Below are 26,654 nucleotides of genomic sequence, written 5' to 3' on the forward strand. Positions count from 1 at the left end.
TAAAATTCATCGCGTTTCTTCATTCAGACCTACAGATAAAACTCTCGCTGGATGTGCATGTTCCTCTGAAAACGATTTCTTCGTCTTGGCGTCAGACATATTGAGAGGAAAGTCCTGGTGTCCCGTAGCTGAGGTAGATTCTCCCTCCCGCTCGCGCATTCGTCCCATACTGGACATTCTTTTGAACTGAAATGATTTCACTGAATTATCGCTGAATTTACACACAAATTACAGTATGTATTCAATTATTTTTATTTCTGTTTTTACTTTGTTGCCAATCTTTTGCTCACTTCAATGCATTTAAACGGTTCCAAACTAAAGCACCGAACAAGGTATCCCGCGCTGTTTCTGAAGGCTTCAGTTTTAGTCTCAGAGATTAGATTCTTTTGTTTCCAGAACAAGGGACTCTGTTCTTTTGAGCGGCCGGGCGGCACGAACATGTGGCAATAATTGTGCTGAGCAACTGGAGATGTGTGTTTCTCTGCGAGGGTGAGCTGCAAGGCGCGCTCCTCTGGACCGGCTGCAGGAAGAGCGGAGAGGGCTAGAGGGGGGCCAAGTCAGCCCCGGGGCTGCACTCACCACATACCGGGTCAGTCATCTGCACAGAGAGCGGCGAATCACCGTGTGCAGGGACACGTAGAGAACTAATTCATAATGAGCTATTATCTCAGTCTGGAATGTCTTAAAGAAAAGATGAAGGGCAAAAAACAGTAGAAGAGGTAGTGGCAAATTTGTCTTTGTGGGAGTTTTCCACAACTTTCAGATATGGAATACAAACTAATCTTATATAAAGTTTCACGAGTGGTAATTTTATCATGTATTTTTTGTTGAAAGTTTGTTTAAAAGTAAACTTAATGGATTATATACAGGGAGAGATCGAGAACGATTGAATTTGTTTCTTATGTTAGAGCGCCCCCTTGCATGTGTCAGCAAGTGCTTTTGTTAGACCCCGAATTTTGCATTTTTTTTCTATTGAATGAACCATTTCACAATCACACTGCACTCTTCACAAAAAATAAAATGTTTTATCTGAAAATACCAGATATTAATGACATTTTGTTTTATAGTAAGATTAGAAATGAAGACTGAATAAACTGGAAAACTGAACGTCCTTGCAGAAATGACAGGAGAACCACAAATGAAAGTAGTCTTAAATGAATGGGCTATGCATAAAACAAAGTGCACATAGCTCCTGCCGCAACAACTACAACTGAAAAGCCCAATCAACTAAAAGCTGAACGTGAAGAATGGAGCGTGGTGACAAGGTTAATCGAGTAACTGAATGTAATTGTGCATTCCCAATTCTTTGATTTCTTTCCTACCTAAGCCTCTATAAAAACACTTTTAATGGGTCACTTGACTTCATTGTCCCCACAAAAAGATCGCTTTATTCCAAAAGGGCCCCTCTTGGACTTACAAAAAACATATGGTCCTTTTCTTCCATGCTCAAACTCTTTTCATGCACCTCCTTCAGAACTGCAGAGCGCGGAGAAATCTTGACTCCTCTTTGGAGCTGCATTGTGAAAACACGTACTCTTATTTTGAAAGGAATCATGGGGCAGATGGACAGAGGAGGAGCCGTTTGCTGAGAGTTATTTACTTTGAGCTAGATGATTAGTTCTCTGGGAAGGATGGACTGTAACATTGAATCAATTACAGGTTGCTGTTGCAGAGGCGCATTTGTGTGAGTGGCTGTGGAGCAGGACGGAGGAGCGCAGCTCAAGGAAGAGGATTAGGCTACTACTGCTTTACAACTGAGGACCCTTGGGCTGATTAGAGTATTTTACCAAGAGCTTTGCCATTCATTTTGGCTGTTCTTTTATCAAAGGGAACAACCAAAAGGGATTAAAAGGTATTGTATGTTTAAATTAGTTTAATTAGTTTCTTTTGTATTTTCTTTCATACAAAGTTTCCCTCAGACGTTTAAAAACACTTGAATCTCTGAGCATAATTGCACTTATTCAGGATGAGACTAATTAAAGATGTTTATTTATTTATTTATTTTTAACAATTGCATTTTTTAATTAATTAGTTTTCTCTATTTCTGAGACGACAAGTAAAAAGAAGAAAAAATATACGATTTGGCTCTATATCAATGGATACGGGGATTTTAGTTTAATAATAGTTTTCCATCAACGCTTACAATGGAAACGTCAATCATTAGTTTTCATCTCAGAAAAAAACGAAAGTTTTTTTTTCTTTAACTTTGATTTTTGACACTCTTGCATCGAGCAGGATTATGCATTTTTTTCCCAAATGAATCGCATTATTACCAGTAAAGTCAAAGCCTGGTTGTGCTGGATCTCGGTTGGAGCCGCAGGCGCGCAGCTGGGGGTGCCTCAGCCCGTGGAGAGGAGCAGTACTGGCATCTAATGGCAACCACATTTCGGACTAGATCTGGAGACTTGTTTACCCAATAGAATTTAAATGGGATGCCCATAACCATACTGGAATATCATTCTTTGGATTAGTCTGCGGAATGGAGAATTTTTTATTGCGGGGCGATGGAGTCGAAGCACGACTGAGGAGTTCAGAAAACGTCTTTGCCGCCTTCTCCGCTGAAGTCCGAGTCGATGATGAATCTGCATGAATGGGGAACTTCTCTTAGTGGATTAACTTAATGCAATTTAGGTACTAATTACCAAGGATCAAGGACACCGTGTTGCTTTGCTTTGACTAAAAAAAGGCTGAAACTGGATGAAATGAAAGAAGAAGAAAAAAAATCTCTGCAGCGACTACAACTGTACTCAGCGATTTTATCTCGACAGACTATCTTTAGACCGCTTTCTTTTATTCCCATGGAAATCGCTTTTACGCATGAAGTAACTGGAAGTTGGAGGGCACCCCTCGCTCAGCTGTTGCCCGAAAGTGTCAAGCGCGGCGGATCGTTTGTGTTTGGCAGTCAATTGCGCATCTGTGTGTGGGCGCCTGGCGATGGGGGTGCGAGGAGAAGTTCGGGCCGAGATTTGCGCTCATGTCACCGCTGGACAGATGAGCGGTACCAAAAGCGCACGCGTCTGCCATTCCACAATTGGTTCCCACGGCAATCCAATGGATTCCCAAATTGTAGCACAGAAAGGGGTCGACTAATTACAGTCTTACTCAACACCCCCGGATTCACCAAGGATAATTAGCTTGAGAGGGCTGACATGAGCAAACGGCAGAGCTTCAGTCTTCTCTGGACTGTAAAAATAGTTTTTTCCATCACTTTGAAAGTAGACCTTGAAGAAGACCACTTATTTTACAAAATAACTGGACATGATTTCTTCAGTTAATTACCTTAATTAATTTACTATATATATATATATATATATATATTTTTTTTTTTTTTTTTTTTTTTTTTTTTTTCGAAGAGGACTACATTGGTGCATTTCTTCAAGATAACTGAGTTTTAACAGAGCTGACCACTTTAAATGAAGTGGCACTGACTGTCTGCTGAAGCGCTGATGGAACCCAGGGGTCCGAGGATCAGACAGACAGAGACAAAACACGCGCGCGGAATGTCTGATTAGACATTTACCCAAACAAGCGCTTAAACCAGTGACGAGACTTTTGAAATCAAAATAATTTACGCACTGTAGTCTCAAAGGTCAGAAAAGTTTAAAATGTCACAGCTGTACGAATGTTGCATGAAAATGCCATGTTTTTCTACATGTGGAACATTGAAAACTCGTATCCGTTGATCGTACTCGCAGCGGTCGTCTCTTCGGGAAAATGTGTACTGTGTCTCCACCTGGTGGTCAAACAAAGCCGAAGCGAACTATCCAAGCGCTCCGCCGACAGAGTCTGGCGTCAGTTTACTGACTGAACCGCGTCCAGACTCCTCAAAGACCTTTTATGTCTTGGCACTGAACCTTTCCAAAATTTTCTGCTGCCGATTATTCAATGGTCTCCCTAGGCTACCTGAGCTATTACTGAATAGAGATTCATCTTTTATACTGGATTAACCATAAGAGATCAATAGCTATACAGTACAACTCACAACAACTGACACAGAAATTGGCTGTTTTACATAGTTGCCTTTTTTTTTAGTTATTTTAATTTCTGTCTGTTTGTAAAATCGTAAAAAAAAATTCATATTTTCTCCCCTTTCAGCTGAGCAAGATCTAAGTGAACATGGGGTTCGTGGAGACACATCTCGTTTTTGGGATTGTCTTACTAGGGGTATTTTTAGGTATGTGGAAGTTAAAAATCAAGGAAAATGTATATATATATATATATATATATATATATATATGTGCCACTGTAATTTAAAGGTATAAGCTATAATTAATCAAATACGTTAAATATTTCCCTGCAGATGTTTCAAAACCGTGGCCGGTAATTAATTCAGATCAAAAGGAATTTATTCTCACACCTCATTCTGAGTTCACCATCACTTGCTCCGGAGAGAGGACAGTGACATGGGTCGAGCCTTTACCACTCAACAGTGCAGTGCAGTCCGAATTTAATCACAGTACTTTGGTGATCACTGATGCTGATGCCTCTAACACAGGATTCTACACCTGCTTCTATGAGGATCAACCTGAAAAAGACACTGATATCTACATTTTTGTTCTAGGTACATTATTGTTCAGGACTACTAAATATATATAAAATAATTAGTACATTTTGCATTTGTAAAAGGGACTCTCACCTCTTGTTCAACAGATCCTGAGGTTCCATTCGTGTCTGAGTCTGCTGTTGAGACAGATGAGATTGGCACAACTATCCCCTGCCGCGCTACAAACCCACATTCTCAAGTGATTCTCAGAAACCTGCAGAGTGGGGTTGAAGTTTCTGTGCTTTACGACCACAAACTCGGCTTTTTCGGTGTAATAACACCAGGTCAATATGTTTGCGAGACGAGTGCAAATGGCAAAGCAGTGCAGAGCATCGTTTATAACGTGACAAATGACATAGGTAAGTAACGCAACACAAATAATTAACCATTTAGAGGGTTATTCAAATTTCAAACAGTATAATGGATTGTTTTGGATTTTGACAAGGAAAAGTGAAACATTAGGTCATAGCTCTGACATTACACGAGTACCAAGGGAGATGACAAATTCTTGTTACTGAAGAGTGATGACATTTTGAGTTGGGGTGGACTGCAGGTGTGAGATCTGACGCACACTTGCTTGATATTGGATCATTATACTTTATCATTTATAGCCTTTTGAAGACACAGCTTAAGTGATTTGGTGTATCTGCTTTGGTTTTGGACTGAGTCCTTGCATCAAACAACTGTCCCTGATTTCACTCACACATGTTTTTATTTTAATTAGAAGACTAGTGAGGAAAAGGAGTTTAATTGCAGCATCGTTCATGTTTTATGCATGATTTGTGTTGTATTGAAGATGATGTTGATGAAGAGAAGAGCTTCAACATAAAGCTGAGTGCCAGTATGGAGGATGTGAAAGAGGGGGATGCTGTCAATCTGACCTGTGAAACGTCTCCTGGGAAGGCTTTCCACCAGCAGTGGCTGCATCCCCAAAAACAGGCAAGACCCTCATCTGTTTTTTCTTTCACTCTTTCCCTCTGTTTTGTACTTTACGAATATAAACAAAACTAATTTTTCAAACATCTATAACTGAAGACTCCTGGTGTAATGCAAAGGCATATTCTGGGGCAGTATTCTCTCGTTCTTTAGTTGATTGGAGGGAAATACAAAAATGTACAAACCTCAAAGGAAAGGAGTGAGACTAATTTGCTATGTGCTTTGACCTATGACCCGACTGTCCTGTGAGTGTTGAAGACAGATGTGCGTTTCTCACCTCTGTGAGCCCTCTGTGGTCTTGTGAATCCACGTGTTTGGGACTCACAAGGCCGCAGAGGTCTGCATGTACTAACATGTTAAATGAAGGGTTTTAACATGAAAAAATAAAACATGCCTGATAGATAGTTTTAGTTCATATATTTTGTGTGTTTGATGATTAATGTAAATTCGAAATCAAAATATATTAGTAAGTCAATTTGTTTGTTCGTTAGGTAGTTAGTTTTAGTTGATGTAATGGTTGGGTTAAGTCGATAGTTAGTTAGGTAGATAGTTATCTGATTGTAAGATTGATGAACAATTAGTTTCAAAACCAAAGATATTAGTAAGTCAGATCGTTGCATAATAAGGTAATTTTAGTTGATCTAACGGTGGTGTTAGGTAGATAGTTAGGTAGATAGATAGTTAGCTGGTATAGTTTTGTATGGTTGATTTACATTGAGTTTCAAATCAAAAATTGTTAGTAAGTCAGTTGGATAGTTAGGTGGTTTTAGGTTGATTTAGATTTTTTGATTTTGGTTTTAGGTTGATATTTGGCTGATGTACAGTAGTTTTTGTATGGTTTATCAAATCAAAAGATGTTAGTAAGTTCGTTTTTTGTTGCTGTTGTTGTGCATTTATAAAGATGAATTCCAAAACAAAAGATGCTAGTTAGTTGGTTGGTTAGTTATAGTTAGTTTAGTTTTCATTTTTAATTTCTATTTGACAATGTGTTAATTTGGTTGTGGAAAAAAAAATCATGCCAGTTAGTTAGTTTTTATGTGTGTTTGGTAAAGTCTGAATGTAGCTCACCATAATTTTTATTTATTTATTTTTTTAAATGAGTCTGTCAGAAAGAAAAATTAAGAGTCCTCTGTTTTTGAAAGCAGCGTGTAATTGTGTAGAGACCAAATCCTTGTGTGGACTGGAGCCGTTCTGTGTTCTGCTGGGGTTGTTTGTGACTCGTGTAGAGCAGATGTATTTCCAGCAGCCTGAAATATGGACATAGATGTGTTTTAGACACTAAAGTTCATCTTTGCATAGAAAAGTGAGGTTAATAAAACAGAATTTTAACAAGAAAGAAAAAAAGAAAAACCGCAATTGATCGCTGTTATGCTGTCATCATTCCACATGTGTATCCATAATAAATACAATGTTTGTAATACTGCTCTTTATTTTTCTCTCCTAATTATTACACTATTCAGGCCAGAGATGCTGTTTCAATGAAGTTAACTTTCCCAGACAAGGTTCAGTACATCTTCAACATCCCAAAAGCCTCTGTGGCAGACACTGGACTCTATGAGTGTGCTGTTACCAACCAGCTCACTGATCAAACCAAGTCTCTCAGCCTGGGAATCACAGTCCACGGTGTGCACTTCTCTTTCTCACTTGACTCTACACACCTCTGCTTTCACCATTAAAACACCAGTAAATGGAGATGGGCTGAACAGATGTGGAGTAGACAATCAATCAATGTTCTTTCTTTCTTTCTTTCTTTCTTCTGACCTTTAGAGAGCTCTTTTGTGGAAGTAATATCTAATGGCATTGGGCCAGTGGAGGTTGTGTCGCTTCTGGAGGAAAAAGAGTTCACTATTTACATTGATGCTGATCCTGAGCCAAAGGTCAGGTGGTTTAAAGATGACCTTCCGCTGGATGACAGCTACATCTCCGCCAAGACCACTCATCTACAAGGCCTCAGGTAGAATTTCAAAAACCTGTTCATAAAATAGAAATATAAATGTCATATTTTATAAACCAATATTAGTCTTTCTGTTAAAAATAGTGGTGTTTTATCTTAAAAAAAACATTATTATTGATAATATTTATATGAAAGTCATACGTCAGTGTCATAATACCACTGAAATAATTGTAATGATCAAGTCTTTTTCTTACAAAGGTATGAGAATATTCTGGTTCTCCGTCACCCCATAGAGGAAGACAGTGGCGTCTATGAGATTGTTGCATCCACTGGTTCCAGGACTTCAAGATTTTCTTTCAAACTGCTAGTTGAAGGTATTATTATATCAAACAGCAAAAATGTATGAAGTGCCCGTGATGATTTAGATACCCAAATCTAAAGCTGCAATTCAAATTCAAATTCTTGTTCATGTCGTGATCAGCTATGTGCCCAGAGCTGCCACAGTCAGTGCTGGCTCCAGTCATGTGGCCCCAGAGGGACAGCATGGAGGTGTCTCTCCACTCCACTTTCCGACTCACATGTCGAGGTCAGGCCGAGCTCTCCTGGTACGGCCCTGTTTATCTCCACGATCAGTTCGACTCTGAAAAAAAAGGACTCTTCATCTCTACTGTGACTGTTGGCAATGCGACGGCCGCCCATACAGGAAAATACATCTGCTACTATGAGTCCAGCAATAACACTGAGGAGACCTCCATCTATATTTATGTGCCAGGTACTGATTTGATTTTCACACAAGCCAGATTGACACAGTAACGTTGTTTGAAAAACATAATATGCTAGATAGTTAATGAAGTTAATGAAGTTATGAAGCCCTTTGTACATGGCAAACTGGTATTTCATTTCTTTCCAAAAACATGAACAGATCCAGAAACGCCATTTGTGCAGTCCATGATCCCTTTTGAAAACCATGTGCTGACGAGTCATGATGAAATGGAGATTCCCTGCCGTGTGACGGACCCCAGTGCCAAAGTCTCCCTGATTCACATCGAGACCAATCAGGTTCTGCCCAGCGTCTATGACAGCACGAGAGGATTCACTGGCCTCTTCAGCTCTGGGACGTATGTCTGCAGGGCCCTCACTAACGGACAGACACATGACAGCATAGAGTACATTGTTCATGGCTGGACAGGTGAGAATGAATTTGATTGTGTGGATGGCATGTGACAATGCAGAAATTATTGCGTTTGTCAGTATACACACACACAAACACACACACACACACACACACACACACACAAACACACACATAATATATATATATATATATATATACATATAGACTTCTACCTGTAATTTCTGTTTTAAATGTAAAATAAAAATTGTAAAAAACAATTCATGGACTTCTACATTAACTGTTCCCTCCCGATGGAATGACCTGCCCAACTGAATTTGAGGAGTTGAGTCCTAAAACCACATCTTTTCCATTTTTATTTGACCCTCTAACTCTAGCACTATTCTAATTATATGTTATCTATTTGTTGACATGATCCTGCTATGTGTAGCCTACTATACTAAGCTAACCAAGACTTGCATTTCCCTCCCATGCATTAAACCACCTTAACATGCAATCATTATATTGTCTCTCAGGAGGGTCTGATGTGGAAGTCGAGCTGCGAGCAGAGAAGAAAGCTCTTCTGGTGGGTGAGACCATCACTGTTGACTGTGTAGCCAGAAACAGTGAGATACTGGAGGACCACTGGAAATACCCTGGGAAAATGGTGAGACAGAAACAGAATAAAAAAGAACAGATTTAAATCACATTCCCTCAAAATCAATATTAAACGAATTCAAAAAATAAATATATCTCCCTCTGTCGTTCTCTCTTAGGCGGGTCGAGGAGTAAAGACCGTAAAGGAGAATAAGCGAGATCTTGAGATCCATTATACTCTGACAGTGACTAATGCCTCATTAAAAGACAGCGGCGTCTATGCTTGCTCCATCACTGATGTTAAGAGCAATGAGAGCCAAACCAAACAACTCACTATTACAGTCTATGGTACAGTGATCACATGCACTCACACAGATACATATGATTTTTAATGCATATGGAAAAATTCACACATGATTACATTCTCACAGTGATTCAGTTGCAGTCCTAAACTGCCCTTTTGGTTTTCGTGTGCAGATCAAGAGTTTGTGCACATAAATCCAATGATTGGTCCAGTGGAGACTACTAGGCTGGACGAGGTGCGAGAGTTCAGGGTGGCCATACAGTCTTTCCCTGCCCCCAAAGTCACATGGTTAAAGGACGGATCGGTCCTGGGAGATATTGCTGCAGAGATCACCACCAGCCTCCTAAAAATCGATGAGACCAGGTGACTAAAAAAGCTCCGCTTTCACATATTCACTGTTTTTCCAATATCACATTTTATATTTGTGCTTAAATAGAAAAAAAGAATCACATCAATATCTCTTTTAAAAGTGTTGCGTTAAAGCTGTTGTTTTGTTTGTTCAGTTACCAAGGCATGTTGACCCTGATCAGGGCTAAAGCAGAGGACAGTGGGAACTATACCATCAGGGCAGAAACAGGCAGCCAGACTGCCAGCAACAGTTTCTACCTTCAGGTTAAAGGTGGGACCTTTTCTTTTTTCTGTAGCTGCAGGTTGTTTTTGTCAAACCTTTGTTTACCTACATTTGCATGTGTTTGCTTTTGCCTCTGCTTCATGTTTGTTTATCTCGGTGCACCTCTATATCTTTCTTTACCACTCTTTACATATATTTGTTTTTGTTTTTCTTGTTGTCAACTGGAGGATCTTTGTCAAGCAGTGTGTAGCTACATGTGCTTACAGTATTGGTTTTAAGTGTTGGTTTTCTTTAAGTGTTGGTTTTCTTATGTACTGTATTTGTCCTAACCAGGAGTGTGGAAAATACTGAAAATAATTACACCAAGTTAAAGCGCACTGCTTCAAAATGGTAGTTTTCAGTACTTAACTATGTAAAAAAAACAATTTACTGATAATATAAAGATTTATTTTTTGTTGTTGCATGAAACACATTTGAAGGCTCAAAAATAAAGGCTCTATGATACATAAGATATTAAATTATAACTTATTTCATAAAACATGACGCATTTTATGAAGCATCAAGCAAACCAATGTTTGGCATCATTTTGTAACGAAAGTGTTCATATGAAGTCATAGCCTTAATTTTACATTATTTTGTTTCAAATTAAAATAAATAAATAAATAATTTGTGGTATATTACTCTCTTTTTTTGCAAAGAAAACATTCATTACATTGTTTTATATTTCAAATATTTAGAAAATATTTTTCTGATGCATAGGCTATAAATATACTACTGGTCAAAAAGTTTGGGTCAGTAAAATGATTTCATAGATGAAAGAAACGTGTTAAGGTTGCATTTATTTAATCAAACAGTTGAACCCCTGTGAAATATTACAATAAAAAGTACTTTATAATAAAATGCAATTTATTACTGTTATGGCAAAAACTGAATGTTCATCATCCATTACATACATTACTGTTTCCTATTATTATCTGTGTTGAAAACAGTACTGCATTATATTTTCGTGTGAGCTACGATGCATACTGGATTCTTTGATGAATAGAAAGTTCAAAAGATCAGAGCATTTATAAAAAATTAAAAAAATATATATATTTTATAACATTCTCAATATCTTTACTGTCACTTTAGATCAATAGAAAAAAATGGATAGGGCCAGTGTAAAAAATTTTTTTCTTCTTACAGTTCCCCCTGTGATTGTGGACCTGGTGGATATCCACCACGGCTCTGCTGCAGGTCAGGAAGTGGTGTGTACTGCTGCTGGCTCCCCCGCCCCTGATGTGGACTTTTATATCTGTAAAAACATTAAACAGTAAGCATTCCTCTCTTTTTTCATTCTGCTACCCTACAGGTATTGATTCTATATTTCTGTTTTCCTTTATTCAGTCCTAATTTTTCACCCTTTCCTTCTATAAAAGCAGTCCAAAGTAGATGACACAGTCTCATCCCTAGAGATGAAAGTCAAGTCACCATAATGACATCACACTGAGCACTTTTCCTTCTTCCACCAGCTGTGCCAACGATTCCTCCCAGTGGATGCCACTTCCGATCAACTCTACGGGCATCACAGTCAAACTGCAAATGGAAGTGGACAACAACATTGAGAGTCACATCATCTTCCACCATCTTGAGAGCACAATTGCTGTGCGCTGTGTGGCAAGGAATGACATGGGCGCTGTTTCACGAGAGGTTAAACTCGTGTCAAATGGTAAGAGGCCTATTTTTGTCGCATTACAGATTTCCTTTTTAATTTTAGGAGCTGATTTTATTGTCCAGCCCATGATTTGAAGTGCTGTGAATCTCTTTAGTGTCACTGTTTGTCTTGGGTAGACAAAGTAAACAAAGTTTCAAGCTGATTTGAAACTAATTTGAATCACAGGTGTACAGTTTATTTAGGGGTGAATTGCTGGCAGTAGATCTGCACTGAGGCTAGGTTTTGTTTGTTGAAGTTTCCGTCATTGTAAGGAAGCATCTCTGTATTTATGTGTTTGTGTGATTATCTGTTCATCATGGTTCTTTGAATTCAGCAAACGCTACTTTAGAAGTCTTTACATCTGTTAGCCTCATTTTGTAAACCGTGCCTGTCTTGTCAGGCTCCCCACGTCTTTTTCCTGTGATAGATTCCTCAGGTGGACCGTCCATGGTCCTCAGAAACAAATCCATATGTGTTTCTGTTGGCAGGGGTTTTGCTTCACTAAGTTACCGTTTAAATAAATTGCTCATGCTGGGCACCTTGATTAATACAGCATACGAGTGTGATGTGGTTCAAAATATTTATACTCTATTATGATGACATTATTAGGTATGTAAATGAAGCTGTAGCTCATTAAGAAATGTTTTGTTTTGGCAGTTGTCAGAGTTTATTTTTGTACCATATCTTTCCATATCTCCACCCTCCTCTTCCTCATTGCTGCTGCTGCTGGTGTGTTCAGGTCCACACTCGGAGCTGACTGTGGCTGCTGCTGTTCTGGTGCTGCTGGTCATTGTCATCATCTCACTCATTGTGCTGGTCATTATCTGGAAACAGGTACTCACTCATTTACTCATCCACTCTCTCACTCACATTGACTCTGTTATTCCCGTTTACTCACTCATTTACATTGACTCATTCATTCTCTCACTCATTTATTTAGCAATTTACTTATTCTCTTGCCCATTTACTCATTTCTTCATACTAACCCACTGACTTAATCACTCATTCACTCACCCATTCAACCATTTCCACACCCATTTGCTCACTAACTTGCTCACCCTTTTAAACACTTGTTAATTTATCCGTACTTATCAGTAAAAATTTTCTAATAACTGAATACTTTTATTCGACAAGGACTCATTCAATTGATCAAAGGTGACAGTTAAGACATTTATAATGTGACAAAATTCCTTTTTCAAATAATTGTTCTGTTCTTTCAAAAAATATGAAGTGGCACAACTGTTTTCAATATTGATATGTAATAAGAAATGTTTCTTGAGCACCAAATGATTTCTGAGGGATCATGTGACAATGAAGACAATGAAAATTCAGCTTTGCTGTCACAGAAATAATTAAAATTTTGAAATATATTATGAATGGAATAAGAAAAAAGTTATCTTAGATACTGTTTTTACAGTATTTTTTATCAAATAAATACAGCATTTGTAAGCATAAGACTTGTTTTAAAAAGATTACAAATATTATCAAACATTTGCAATGTGTGAGATTTACTAATTGACTTATTTAGCCTCTTACTCAGTCCATTCATTCATGCATTCATTCACTTATTCACTCAGTTACTCACTCAACCACTAACTCACTTACCACTCTCTTAACTACTCATTCACTTACTTGCACTTATTCACAAATCACCAAATTCACTCTTTCACAATCAGCCTTCTAGTCACTCATACACATTTGAGGCATAAATAGACATGATGCATCAGCACAGTCATGTTAGCATCTGTGAGGTCTGAAATGAGACTGTCAATTGAACATCTGTCATATTGCTTGTGAGTGAATGACACTTCTCCCCTCTCAGCCTGAGTGTGGAATAGCCTGACCGTCCTTCTGTAACAGAAAGCTCTGTTACTAACCACATGAGAATTACTCTCTCCTTGTACACCTCTTTACAGAAACCACGTTATGAGATCAGATGGCGTGTGATTGAATCGGTCAGTCCGGACGGTCACGAGTACATCTATGTCGACCCCATGCAGCTTCCATATGACTCCCGCTGGGAGTTCCCTCGGGATTCACTTGTACTGGGTGAGTAATATTTATAATGAATCAGTCGACCATGATCCTGTCCTGTGGATTCAGTGTGGTTCAACCATCTTTAAGTGACACTTTGTTGTGGTTATGTACTTGATGGGATTGTGGTTGTCTTGATAGCCCGTCCTAATATGACATCATCACAATCTACTGTGCAGATCTTATTAAGGAGCTTTGTGTGGTGACTGTACAGACTGATTGAGGTTTTTGACTCAAACATGCAAAATGATCTTTTACTAACAGGAAACCACTGTGGTGATACTGAAAGTTGCAGGAAGCGATTTGAGTTTACATGCTTGTTTAGACTAATATTTCTGTGGCATCCTCTGTCTATGCAAATGAGTTCAAGTTTGTGTCTATGTGTGTGTGTGTGTGTGTGTGTGTTTGTGTTGCAGGTCGTGTCCTGGGCTCAGGTGCATTTGGGAAAGTGGTGGAAGGCACTGCTTATGGACTTAGTCATTCTCAACCTGTGATGAAAGTGGCAGTGAAAATGCTTAAACGTGAGTTAACTGAAGTTTAACTAGTAGTTCCATGTATAAAATGCATTGTTAATTGAGGTTCTCTTGATTGTTCAAATGTTTTTCACACTAAGAATATAATGTTTTTTTAAGAACCACTCACTGAAAAATTATTTGAGGAACCCAAAATGGTTCCTTTCTGACATCTATTTGAAAACCCTCTTATGGAAGCTTTATTTTTAGGCAGCATCTATAGATAGTGATAGAGGCTGTTTACACTTAGTGCACATAGCAATAGATGCTATTTACACTGTGTAAAAAGCAATTATATGCTATTTACACTAAGTGAAAATAGCATATTTTCTTAGCTATAGATGCTATTTACACTAAGTGCAAATAGCAGCATTTTTTTGTGATATGCTATTTACACTAAGTGCAAATAGCTATAGATTCGATTTACACTATGTTAAAGTAGCAAAAAGTGCCAATTATCTGCACCTTAGTATTGAAGTACATTATAAAACGGTATGCAAAAATAACTTATTGAGTGTAAAGTCTTTTGTAGGGATTGGTGGATTGATCCTTAAGTATCAATACTTTCGATACTGATATTGTATCGAAAGGATCGATCCTCACATAAAATTATTGATTCTGAAATGCATTTTTTAACCATTAATTTCATTTATTTATCAAGAAATTGGGTGCATAAAATAAGCTTCTAAGTGAAAAAATAGACTACATTAGTGAATAATTGTGTTGGATAGAACCATTGCTCCTGCTCAGCAGAACACAGAAGTGACTTAAACTGTAATTCGTCAACTGGCCCCTAGAGGCTGGCTACAAAAGAGAATCAATCCCATAGAAAAATGCCCAAATTTACAGCAGGAATAAAAATGTTTACAGCCTGGTTCAAAAAATGACTTTGTCTATATAGCTAATTTGCCCATCATGACAACTTGTGAGGTTTATAACTCATCCGTTTAAATTATATTAAGCCTTACATTTCTGCATAATTAAGGACATGGCCACTTCAGTAGCAGGTGGATTGCCGCTGCTGTCTCCACCGTCAAGCTAGGTGAGCGTGGTTTCTGCAACCAGCTCCCGCCTCTATATCCGGGATAATCGATAATGGGCAAAGAGGCGGGAGCTGGAAGCTACGCCCACCTAGCTCGACAGTACCAGGCTAATTATTCTTTTAATAATTGAAGAGATCAGTTTAGATTAGAGATATCAACATCTATGATACTGGGCTTGAAAATATTGCTATCGGATCTAAAATAAAATAAGAGGTATCGCCCATCCCTAGTCTTTTGTAATGATGACTAATCGAATCATATGTTGATGGGCAGAATTAGTGTAAATAGCCTCTGCCAACAAGGCGGGCTACTTTTACTTAGTGTAAATAAATAAATAAATTAATAATTGTTAAACAAATAATTGTTAAGAGTGTATTTAAGTGGTTAATATGATTGCTTTCTCAGCGACAGCACGCTCCAGTGAGAAACAGGCTTTGATGTCAGAGCTGAAAATTATGACACACCTGGGCCCTCACCTAAACATTGTCAACCTTCTGGGAGCGTGCACCAAATCAGGTGAAAATACACAAACGCACAGATAACAGACACAAACACTTGGTCTCTAGGGTGGTGTCTACTTGGTTCATGGGTGTTTATAGTGTGGCATTTTAACAGGCAGAGTTAAGTGCTATGTAGAACTTTAACCTCCTGCTTTTAGACATTTTACAAGTCTCTGATAAGATTAGACCAGTTTTATTAACACTGCTCTCACTCTTTTTGTCCCTCAGGACCAATCTACATTATCACGGAGTATTGTTTCTATGGAGACCTGGTGAACTACTTGCATAAGAACAGAGATGGGTTTCTCAGCCACCACACAGAAAAGGGAAAGAAAGAGCTAGACATCTTTGGCATCAACCCAGCTGATGAGAGTAGCAGGAGGTCAGCCAACACGCACACCCACACGCAAAAAAATGGAATTCATTAAAATGGTGAATCATAAAAATGTATTTTTTAAGTCGAAATATGATGTTAGGAAATGTTTATCTTGTTCTTTAATCTGATTTAAAATTAATATTGTCAGGATTTCAGTCTAACTGGGTACGTGAAGTAATTTATGAGAGGAGAGAGACAACAGACAAGTGAAGAGGTAGAGGGTGAGCTTCCTACAAAGGTTGCCTTTTCATAAAGGCAGCTATCTTTATTTCAGTTAACTACAACACTTTTAATAGTTTTTAGCATTAGTTACCAATAACAAGACTATAGGGACTATAGAGGATATATGCACAGCTTTCTTAAAATTTGGCCAAAATGACATATACTATATTGCCAGTATTGGGACACTCCCTTCTTTAGAACACAAAAGAGTACTTCCAAAACAGTGGCAACAAAGATGGAAACATAATTCATAATAGCGTAAGTCATGTGTTTAAAAAATGTATTTCCATCTCTGTTAAAACAGTTTCGGAAGTGTCTAAAATGACACAAAATGCACAAGTCATATGTGTTTTTTTGTGATCAGTTTTTGGCTCAGGTTCTGCTTTTAAAGTCACACCAGAGGTGTTCAGCAGGGATTAGGACTTGGCTTTTTACAGACCAGTCAAGTTCTTCCACACTGACTGAAACAATTGTTTATTTTTGAACCTTGCCTTATACACAGATGCACTGTCATGTTAGAATAGAAAAGGGTCGTGTTCAAACTGTTGCTATAAAATTAGAAACACACAGTTCCCTAGAATATCATTATATGCTTAAACATTAAGGTTTGCACTCATGGAAATAACTAAAGTAGTCAAACCAGTTCTTTAAAAGGGGTGTCCCAGTACTTTTAGCTACTGTATATAGTGTATCTTAGGAAGCAGCATAATTAAGTTGCCAGCTAGGTTATAAAACAAAACAAACTTTTGCCACTTTTCAGAGAATACGCAGGTGGTTAGTATGTAGTAAGATACATTAAGATGACTGGTGATCTAATCTCTTTACTTTCACTTACACATCAGATCTTTCTGATGATATACTAGCATGACTGATAGTGAAGATTGTGTGAGTTTTTTCATTTGGCTAGAGTGACCTTACACAGCATTACTTTCTCACTTACTTACTATTTCTGTTTTTATGTGTGTGCAGCTATGTCATCCTGTCTTTTGAGGGGAAAGGTGATTATATGGACATGAAGCAGGCGGACACCGTGCAGTACGTCCCCATGCTGGAAATGAGTGAAGCATCAAAATACTCCCCCATCCAGAAATCAGACTACGACCATCCTCCCTCCCAAAGACAATTCAACGGTGAGAGAACTCTCTTAAATAGATAATTACCCAAAAATGACAGTTCAGTCATCATTTACTCATCCTCGTGTTGTTGCATGACTTTCTTTCTTCTGTGGAAAACAAAAGCAGATATTTTGAAGAATGTGCTGTTTGCTCTTTTCCTTCCAGTTAAAAATAAGGACCAAAGTTTTCAAGCCTTAAAAATGAATGTAAATGCACCATAAGAGTATAATTAAGACTAGCCTGTAACTAGCCTGTGTATTGCAAGCCATATGGCAGCTTTGTACGAGGAACAGATTTTTCCCCTTTGGCACTTTATTTTTTGGTCTGTCCCTTGCATGCTGCACATACTCAGGTCGGTTTGGCATGCTGTGGTCTGGTTTGGCTTGGCTGCTGGTTATAGGACACACACACACGCGCGCACACTGATGTTTAGCTAGTGATAGCAGAGGTCCACCCATGTCACTGTAGTCTGAACACCCTACAATTACAGAGGGTAATTGTAGCACAAACGTCTTAATGCATACATCTGCCTGCCATTCCTCAGACTTTACACACACACACACACACACACACACACACACACACACATAAGATCATTTTCAGCATTCAGTGCTAATTCAGAATATTTCTGTGTGAACAACAGAGAGTGAAGTTGAGAACCTTCTCTCAGATGACACCAATGAAGGCCTGACGACAGTGGACCTCCTCAGTTTCACCTATCAGGTGGCACGAGGGATGGAGTTCTTGGCCTCTAAGAACGTAAGTTAAATCCTGTTTGTGCAGGAAAACTGCCTCTGTTGGTTTTGTCCATAAACATTTGCATAAACCACTTTTGATCTCACTTATATTTACAGCTCTTCAGTTTAGACATAACACTGAGACATAACATTAAAGTGATTCTGAAAGTCTTTGCGGAGGAGGTGATCTGATGGCAGGTTACTATATTTGAGAAAATGATTGCCTGTATGCGCTGTGGCTATATGGTTCAAATTCATATGATTGAGGGTTTGCAGAACTTCCTTGGTAAAATAAAGCCTCTCAGGACAGAGGCCTAGCATTGGAAATTATGTTATCATTTCATGTTATGTTATAGTAAGTATTAATTAGACTTCTTGTGTTTAAAATCTGGAAACAGGGGGTTTACTAAATCTCATCCTACAAAAGTGGACCCTCAGACCACCCTTGAAGAAAATCAAGGGTGGGACTGAGCTGAGGAAAGGCTGTGGTTCCCAACCAGGGTCTACTTAAGCAGATTCTGCAAGGTTAATAATAAAATAATGTAAAAAACAAAACAAAAACATATTTATTAAATATTTGTGTAGATGCTTGGTTTACTATGTGGTTTAAAATGTCAAAATTTTAATGATAATATAAAGTGAAATACATTATGTACAGTATAAATATTTAAAATTAGCATTTGTTTTGATTATGCATTGATTATGGAGTATTTTAGTTCTTTTGTTAGGGTTATTAGGTTAGTGAGGAAAAAAAAGGCTTGAAGTAATCTGGGTTAGACTACATGGGGAGGAAAGACATAGAAAAGATAAATAAATATGTTTTACCACTTCAGATATCCAGAGCTATCTCAAATAAATAATCTTTCTGTATAATACAGCCCACTAAAACTGAACTGAATGTCTCTGTAACACATGCTCACTCGTTTAGTTCTCTCTGTGTCTCTTTCTCTCTTTTTCTCACAGTGTGTACACAGAGACTTGGCTGCACGTAATGTCCTGCTGTCTCAAGGCAAGATAGTGAAGATCTGTGACTTTGGACTGGCTAGAGACATCATGCATGATAACAACTACGTCTCCAAAGGAAGTGTGAGTGTTTGTCTTAGTCCTAATGTGGTGTTCTTGATTATTCATCTTAGATTATGGATATGTTTAGTGTTTTAACGTGACCTTCTTTGGAAAGAAGAGCTGGAACTATAGTCCTCTAATAGTTCTCTTTTTGTCTCTCTCTCGCACACAGACTTTCCTTCCAGTTAAATGGATGGCCCCTGAGAGTATCTTTGATAACTTATACACTACACTAAGTGACGTCTGGTCTTATGGCATCTTATTATGGGAGATCTTCTCTCTTGGTACGTTTCTTGTCACCATAGATTTGTTTAGAAGTTATTTCCAACACATTTTATTTATTCCATATTTCAGTTACCAAAAATACCATATGTTTCTGTTGTTTCTGTAGGAGGGACTCCTTATCCAGGTATGGTTGTGGATTCCAGCTTCTACAACAAGATCAAGAGTGGATACCGAATGGCGAAACCTGAGCACTCGTCCAGTGATGTGTACGTTCCATCTCGAAGTCTATGTGACTGTGTTGCTGTGCTTGCCTTTAATTGGTGCAGATGTCTAAACGGTGTCTTATTGTTTGTCTATGTGCAGCTATGAACTTATGATGAAGTGTTGGAACAGTGAACCAGAGAAGAGACCATCTTTCCACAGCCTGAGTGAAACGGTGGCCTCTCTGCTGCCTTCAGGATATAAGAGAGTAAGCCTGCAACATGAACACACCATTTCAAGATTCTCTGTTCTTTCTTTCTATGTTTATCACTCTCAAATCGTTTCAGTTTTATTTGGGATCAAATAATTCTTCAGGAGTATATATATATATATATATATATATATATATATATATATATATATATATACAATTATTTACTAAAGTTTCTAAAAATGTTTCTGTGCTATATAAAAATGTTTGTGCAATGATTATAGCATACTAAATGTATTTTAAAGTATTTTTATTTTATATAAAATATTTTTATGAACAATGATTTTAAAAAAAATGCCAATTTCATATATATATATATATATATATATATATATATATATATATATATATATATATATATATGAAATTGGCAAATGTGCACTATGTAGTAACTGGTGTAGTAATTAATTTGTTCCACAAAAACATCTAATTCATATATTTTGGCAAAAGGACCACCACAGGAAGTGGTTATAGCTTTCCAAAGCTTTCTGTATGAGATGCTTATGGGTGAATAAATCTTGAATAGACACCAACACAAATAATATGTAGGGACAAATACATTTTAAATAGATAAAACTATATTTAAATCAAATTTACTTTTAGAATTGTCAAAATAACAAAATTAAATAAATGCTACTTATACTCAACTAAAGTGAAATTGAAAACTATAATAGAAAATGAAACATTTTCTAAACTGTAATAAAATATCACGCCATGCCATAATAAATGGCCCAGATAAAAGTATGATGGAAATGGCTTCCCACTTCCTGTAGCTTAAATGCTGTGTGTCAATCTTTGCTTTGAGGCCTCGGGGACGTATATGTCATCATTGCCAACACAGCCAGACCACTAACAGAGATTGGCACAGCAGTGCTCCAGCTGGCTAACGCCCCAACAAGGCAAACCCCGCAGTGCTAATGGCCAGGAGCATGCAGTTAGCATCCACAAGCTAGCCCTAATTGCTCTATTAAACAGACACCACACGTGGTACTTCAAAACACTGCTTCCCAGAGTCACATGGCCCAGGGAATAACTAGCTCCTGTTATAGCACCTTGGGCAGGGGTGTGGTGGGAAATGCGGTTCGCAAATGGGCCAGTAAGCCCTCAAGTAACCACAGAACGCTCGCAGAAATGGGGCAGAACTTCGGGTTGAGCAGTGTTTATGGTGGTGTTGAAGTGCTATTTACAACTGCCAGAAATGATTCAATTTCTCCCTCATTTCCTTCAGTACAATGTGTTAACCTAGAACAGTGAATTGCAAGCTTAATTTGAGATTAACGTTTCATTTATAGCTACATTACAGCTCTTTTATCTATTTTTGGTTTGTTATATTGTTAGTGCACGTGCTGTAATACGTTTATGTTTTATTTCTATAATTTTTTGTATTAAATATTAATTACATATTATTTATTTATAAATTGTAATTTTGTATTTATGTTTCTCTTGTGCAGTGCTACGAACGCGTGAATCGTGACTTCCTGAAGAGCGATCACCCCGCTGTGACTCGGGTGCAGTGCATTGACAATGATGATGCATACATGGGTGTGCTCTACAAGAACCAAGGCAAAATGAAGGACCGCGAGAGCGGCTTTGATGAACAGAGACTCAGCTCTGACAGCGGATACATCATTCCTCTGCCGGACCTCGACCCGCTGTCAAATGAAGACTACAGCAAGAGGAACCGCCACAGGTAGCCCACCAAATACATAACATTCTCAATCTGTGTTAGGATGATGATTCAAGAGGATTTTGGACATACCGTAATTCCTCAAATAAAAACCTTTATTCAAATAAACACCGGGCCTCTTATAGTGGCCGGGGGCGTGGTCAACACGGAAAAATAAAGGCCGGTCTCACATAAAGGCTGGGGGAAAAAACGCCCACTGCCGCAGCATTTCTCGTTCTCGAGTCAAGAACCGGTTGCATCGGTTTTCGGATCACCGGTACACTGAACCGAGAAGTGTTTCTGTCGGACGCGTCCGATTCGATAACCGATACTGCGCATTTGTGATTCAGCGTGAAGCAGACTGACACACAGAGCGTCTGAACCGAACTGATTCTTTTGGTGATTGATTCTGAACTGATTCTGTGCTAATGTTATGATCTGTGTCCACTGGAACGCAATCGCTTTTAATTTAAAACGGGTTATTTAAAACAATTCCTTATAAAACAGATGGAATTAGAAATAAAAGCTTGCCTCTAATAAAAGCCTGCTTCAAATAAAAGCCTGTTACATTTAACAGTTCAGGTAAATAAAGGCCCCGGCTTTTATTTGAGGAATTACGGTATACAATATTATTTAAACATCTTAGGTTAGTACTTTCTTTATAAATTTTTTTCAAGAAATTAATCTTTTTATTTAGCAAGGATGCAGTAAATTGATAACATTCCTCTGATTCATTCCATTCAACAAAAGTGACAGTAAAGACATGTATAATGTTACAACAATCCAGAAATAAATGTATCACAGTTTCTCCAAAAATATTAAGCAGAACAACTGTTTTCAACATTGATAATAAGAAATATTACTTCAGCACCAAATATTAGGATCAAGTGACACTGAAGTAATGGCTGCTGAAAATTCAGCTTCACCATCACAGGAATAAACTGCATTTTGAAATATATCAAAATAGAAAACAGTTATTTTAAATTGTAACAACAATCATTTACAATATTTATAGATTAACTTTTTTCAAACACATTACAAAATGTTACAGACTCCATATATGTATATTGTATATATATTGTATATGTGTGTGTGTGTGTGTGTGTGTGTGTGTGTGTGTGTGTGTGTGTGTGTGTGTGTGTGTGTGTGTGTGTGAAATATTATTACAATTTGTTTTCAATTTGAATTTTCAATTCAATTTTATGTATATGTGTTTTTTTTTTTTTTTTTTTTACAAGTTCATACTTAAAAGTCATGGTCAGGGAGTCTTGGTATTAATGAATTGTCTTCGCTTTTTCACTACAGCTCTCAGACGTCAGAGGAAAGCGCAATAGAGACAGGCTCCAGCAGCTCCATGACGAAGCGTGAGGGAGAGACCCTGGAGGACATCACCTTGCTGGACGAGATGTGCTTGGACTCAGGAGACCTGGTGGAGGACAGTTTCCTTTGAGCAAAGAAAAGAGAGAGACAGACAAACATTCCTCGGATTCATTCCAAGTTCAATGATCTCGCATCCTTCTGCCATATTTTCCTCACCTCACTTTCGTGGAGCCTGCGTGAATGTCATTGATGTTTTTAGATTAGTCATCGCCCTCTACAGGTCTGGAGGAACTAGCAGTGGACCAAATGACTCCATGAGCGCTCTTGATGGGCCTCTTTGTTTAAGTGACTCTAATGGAGCTAAGACCAATAAAGGAGGGGAAGTGGAGGACATATTTGTTTTGTATATCATTTCTGTATGTTTGTATTGTGTTTGAGTGGATTATATGAACTTTATTTTGACGGGCATTCCGATCAGCAATATAAGCATGTCATTTCTAATCATATCAATGACCTGAGTGGTTTCACAACTGCTACATTTTAAATGAATTAATCTGAGCTACTAAAAACCACTATAGAAAAAAAAAAACAGTACAACTAGGTCAACATGGCTTCTGTTTTGGATCAGGCCCATTTTTTCACCTCACTCCCACAATTTTACAGGATCTAGTCCACCAACTAAACAGCACGTATAGGTTTAATGTAGCTGATCATATATCATCAATATCTCAATAAGTGTGGCAGTTTGAAATTTATTTTTGTACTGGATAGTTTTTGTTTGAATAGTATGGATATATTATTTGTGAATACTGGGTTGGGTCGGGAGAAATTATGTAGTCCTAAATGAAGAAAATGGCAACTGTGTTTTGACCTGTGAGTCACATGTATTTTTGTGACTTCAACCTTTATAAGATGCTGATATGACTCTTATTTAAAACATCTTTATGTCTGTTTTTGTCAACATCTTTATGTCAATGTTTTTACTGAACTATTATGTCAATCTGAGGCATTACTCATTTTCAAAGCTATGCTTTTGTAAAAGTCGATTCAAATGTAATGACTTGTTTCATGAAGTTTCACACTGTTTTCAAAGTTTATACACCAGTCTAGTAATGAGGAAAGACTTTGCGGTTCAGTTAAATGACTTGCTCATGTTTGAAAATCGGTACCTTTTTTGGTTTCCTCAGAATCTCCTCAAGGTTTACTTTCCTGTGCATTAGATTTTATAGCTTTATAGCATTAAACCAAATAAGATAACTGAGATAATCATGCCCTGACAGACATGGTAGTTTGCTGTTTGTGAAGATTTATGTGACCTCCCTAATGCAAAGCAATTGAAAATCACAGTGTAGATTTACTCATAGCAAAATCCTGTAGTCTTGAAGCATCTTAGAGACACGTCATTTAGATTTTTACTTTGATGTTATACATCACTGTTCATTGTAAATGTGTATGATTGTATATCAGGACTTCAGCATATCACTGCCTGCCCCCCGTCTTCACCCTCTACTGTGGTCTGTTTCACGGGCAAGTCGAGAGGAGATGTATATTAAAATGTTGCACTTTTTAAAACGCTTCTTTTTAAAAAAGTTATTCTAGCATTTCTATGTTCTGCTTTTTGTGTGTGTGTGTGTGTGTGTGTAGACGTTCAAAATATGTCTGTGTGGAAAAGAGAAGGTAAATGTTTTCTAAAGAGACAGTAGAGTGAATGTTCATGCGCAGGAAGAGGGGAAACAGAGGAGAGGTATGAAGTATATACTATGGTACAATATGTGTAAATGTGTAATTCTAGTTATTCCCTCTAACAGATGTTATTCTTTTGCTATAAATATGCATTATGACCATGTACATTGAAAAGATTTATATTTCAATAAATGAGATTTAATGAACTCTGTAGTTGAAGAAAGAAAAGAAAGTGAAAGTGACGTGACATTTAGCCAAGTATGGTGACCCATACTCAGAATTTGTGCTCTGCATTTAACCCATCCGAAATGCACACACACAGAGCAGTGAACACACACACACACTGTGAGCACACACCCAGAGCAGTGGGCAGCCATTTATGCTGCGGCGCCCGGGGAGCAGTTGGGGGTTCGATGCCTTGCTCAAGGGCACCTAAGTCGTGGTATTGAAGGTGGAGAGAGAACTGTACATGCGCTCCCCCCACCCACAATTCCTGCCGGCCCGGGACTCGAACTCACAACCTTTCGATTGGGAGTCCGACTCTCTAACCATTAGGCCACGACTTCCCCCCACTTGACTGATTGATTTGTATTATTATATTTTTTTATTAATTTTTTTATTTATATAAATTTGTTTATTTTTATTTTTTTCTTCAGATCTTGCTTTGATAATAGATAAGTGACTCAGGAGCAGGGGTGTGTCACCGGCCCCCCACAAAATATGCTTGGCCCCTTACAGAAATATGTTAATGTATATTGAAAGCTGCTTAGAATTTGTGCTTAGTTGTGTTAAGCAGCACCGCTTAAAATATAAATTGTTATGTTATGTTTCTTCCTGTTGTTGCGAAGAGTAAAGGCACAATCAGCTTCCCAAATAGAATATTTAGTGAATTATATTGCATAAACAAAATACCAAGAATGTGAACCAGAATGTGCATTCAGACAAGACTTACCTTTTTAAAGAATGCCTATCCACTAAATATGTAATTTTATCCTACAGTATTTATTAAATGTTGTCTTTGTTGATCAAAATAACCAACAGGTAGTTTTTTTTTTTTTTTTTTTTTTTTGATGTTCAATGATTTTTTTTTGTTTTGTTTCATACTTATGTATCTTTTCATATTTCTTTACAAACACGGTAAAATAATAAGATTAAAACAAAATAGACGTTTAGAATATTAGACAACTGAAAAAGTGTGACAACTTGTCCCTGTCGCCTCTACATATGATGCAAATTATGTAAGCGATAGAAGACCAATGTTAAATTCAAATGTCAAGTGTTCTACCAAAGAATGATGTTGTAGTGAGACCATGTGACCACTAGAGTGCGGCATGACATCACCTGTAAGTGTGTGTGTGCGCGCGTGAGCGTGTCAGCGCGCAGTTTTCTCTGTCCTTTGCGTGGGTTGTTTAAATGTTGTTACAGCTGGAATTCTAGTTGGCGCCGCCTTGGCCTTACCTTGTGATACCAAAGTTAAACATTGAAGGAGTTTCTGGTTTTACAACAACAGGATATGCAAATGTGTGGATTAAGATAAAGAACGTAAAAGAGGGTGTATGATAGATGCGATATGGGTTCTATGAAACGGTGTTTATTTAAATGTTGAGTGGTTTGAAAGTAGGCTAGTCATCCCTAGGCCTACTTCGCCTTAAACCTTTTAAGGATATTTCTGGAGGGGCCCAGGAAATAGTGATGAAGCCTACAAATGAGATGCAGAGGACAGGAGACAATTTACAATGTTTTTATTAGGCTATTATGTAAAAATGTTTTATTGCTTCATTATTTTGTGCAAACAGATTTTATTTAAAGTGCATTGCCTGTGAGGTGAATTATGGATGTTTTTCACGGTCTGGTGGAAAGTGTGGCTGCACTTCTGTAAAGGTCATCGTAAAGGGCCCTTTGCAGCAAGCTCTTGCACACATTTTAGATAGGAAATGTACTTGTTGGTTTTTAAAAGGGCAGTTTTAAAACTGCAGTGTTTTTTGTTTGTTTGTTTTTTGCATTATAGTGTTATGTTACTATTGATCCATTGTTA

General features: G+C 37.8%; 2 protein-coding genes across 3 annotated transcripts in view; one reads left to right on the forward strand and one right to left on the reverse strand.

The window, feature by feature from the left end:
- Positions 1 to 26,654, reverse strand: part of kdr (kinase insert domain receptor (a type III receptor tyrosine kinase)) — a 167,583-nt gene that overhangs the window by 24,832 nt on the left and 116,097 nt on the right. The gene's annotated exons all lie outside the window — the stretch shown is intronic.
- pdgfra (platelet-derived growth factor receptor, alpha polypeptide) lies at positions 1,638 to 24,825 on the forward strand. Its single transcript, XM_059512965.1, has 29 exons — positions 1,638 to 1,851; positions 4,094 to 4,174; positions 4,301 to 4,561; positions 4,651 to 4,902; positions 5,340 to 5,482; positions 6,940 to 7,102; positions 7,247 to 7,433; positions 7,632 to 7,747; positions 7,855 to 8,145; positions 8,296 to 8,562; positions 9,021 to 9,151; positions 9,261 to 9,429; positions 9,559 to 9,748; positions 9,889 to 10,004; positions 11,142 to 11,268; positions 11,468 to 11,664; positions 12,389 to 12,483; positions 13,566 to 13,698; positions 14,100 to 14,204; positions 15,644 to 15,754; positions 15,967 to 16,120; positions 17,306 to 17,466; positions 18,095 to 18,210; positions 19,152 to 19,274; positions 19,426 to 19,537; positions 19,645 to 19,744; positions 19,842 to 19,947; positions 21,402 to 21,640; positions 22,922 to 24,825. Exons 2-29 carry the CDS (start codon positions 4,117 to 4,119, stop codon positions 23,064 to 23,066), a joined length of 4,368 nt encoding a protein of 1,455 aa, XP_059368948.1. The 5' UTR covers positions 1,638 to 1,851; positions 4,094 to 4,116; the 3' UTR covers positions 23,067 to 24,825.

Source organism: Carassius carassius, chromosome 27, assembly GCF_963082965.1.
Source record: "Carassius carassius chromosome 27, fCarCar2.1, whole genome shotgun sequence".
Classification (NCBI taxonomy): Eukaryota; Metazoa; Chordata; class Actinopteri; order Cypriniformes; family Cyprinidae; genus Carassius; species Carassius carassius.

Excerpts from the sequence above, each read along its gene's own strand:
- pdgfra (XM_059512965.1), top strand. The coding sequence starts at position 4,117 with ATGGGGTTCGTGGAGACACATCTCGTTTTTGGGATTGTCTTACTAGGG. Across the intron at positions 19,275-19,425 it reads ACTACGTCTCCAAAGGAAGT|ACTTTCCTTCCAGTTAAATG; the intron begins GTGAGTGTTTGT and ends TCTCGCACACAG. Across the intron at positions 19,948-21,401 it reads TGCCTTCAGGATATAAGAGA|TGCTACGAACGCGTGAATCG; the intron begins GTAAGCCTGCAA and ends TCTCTTGTGCAG.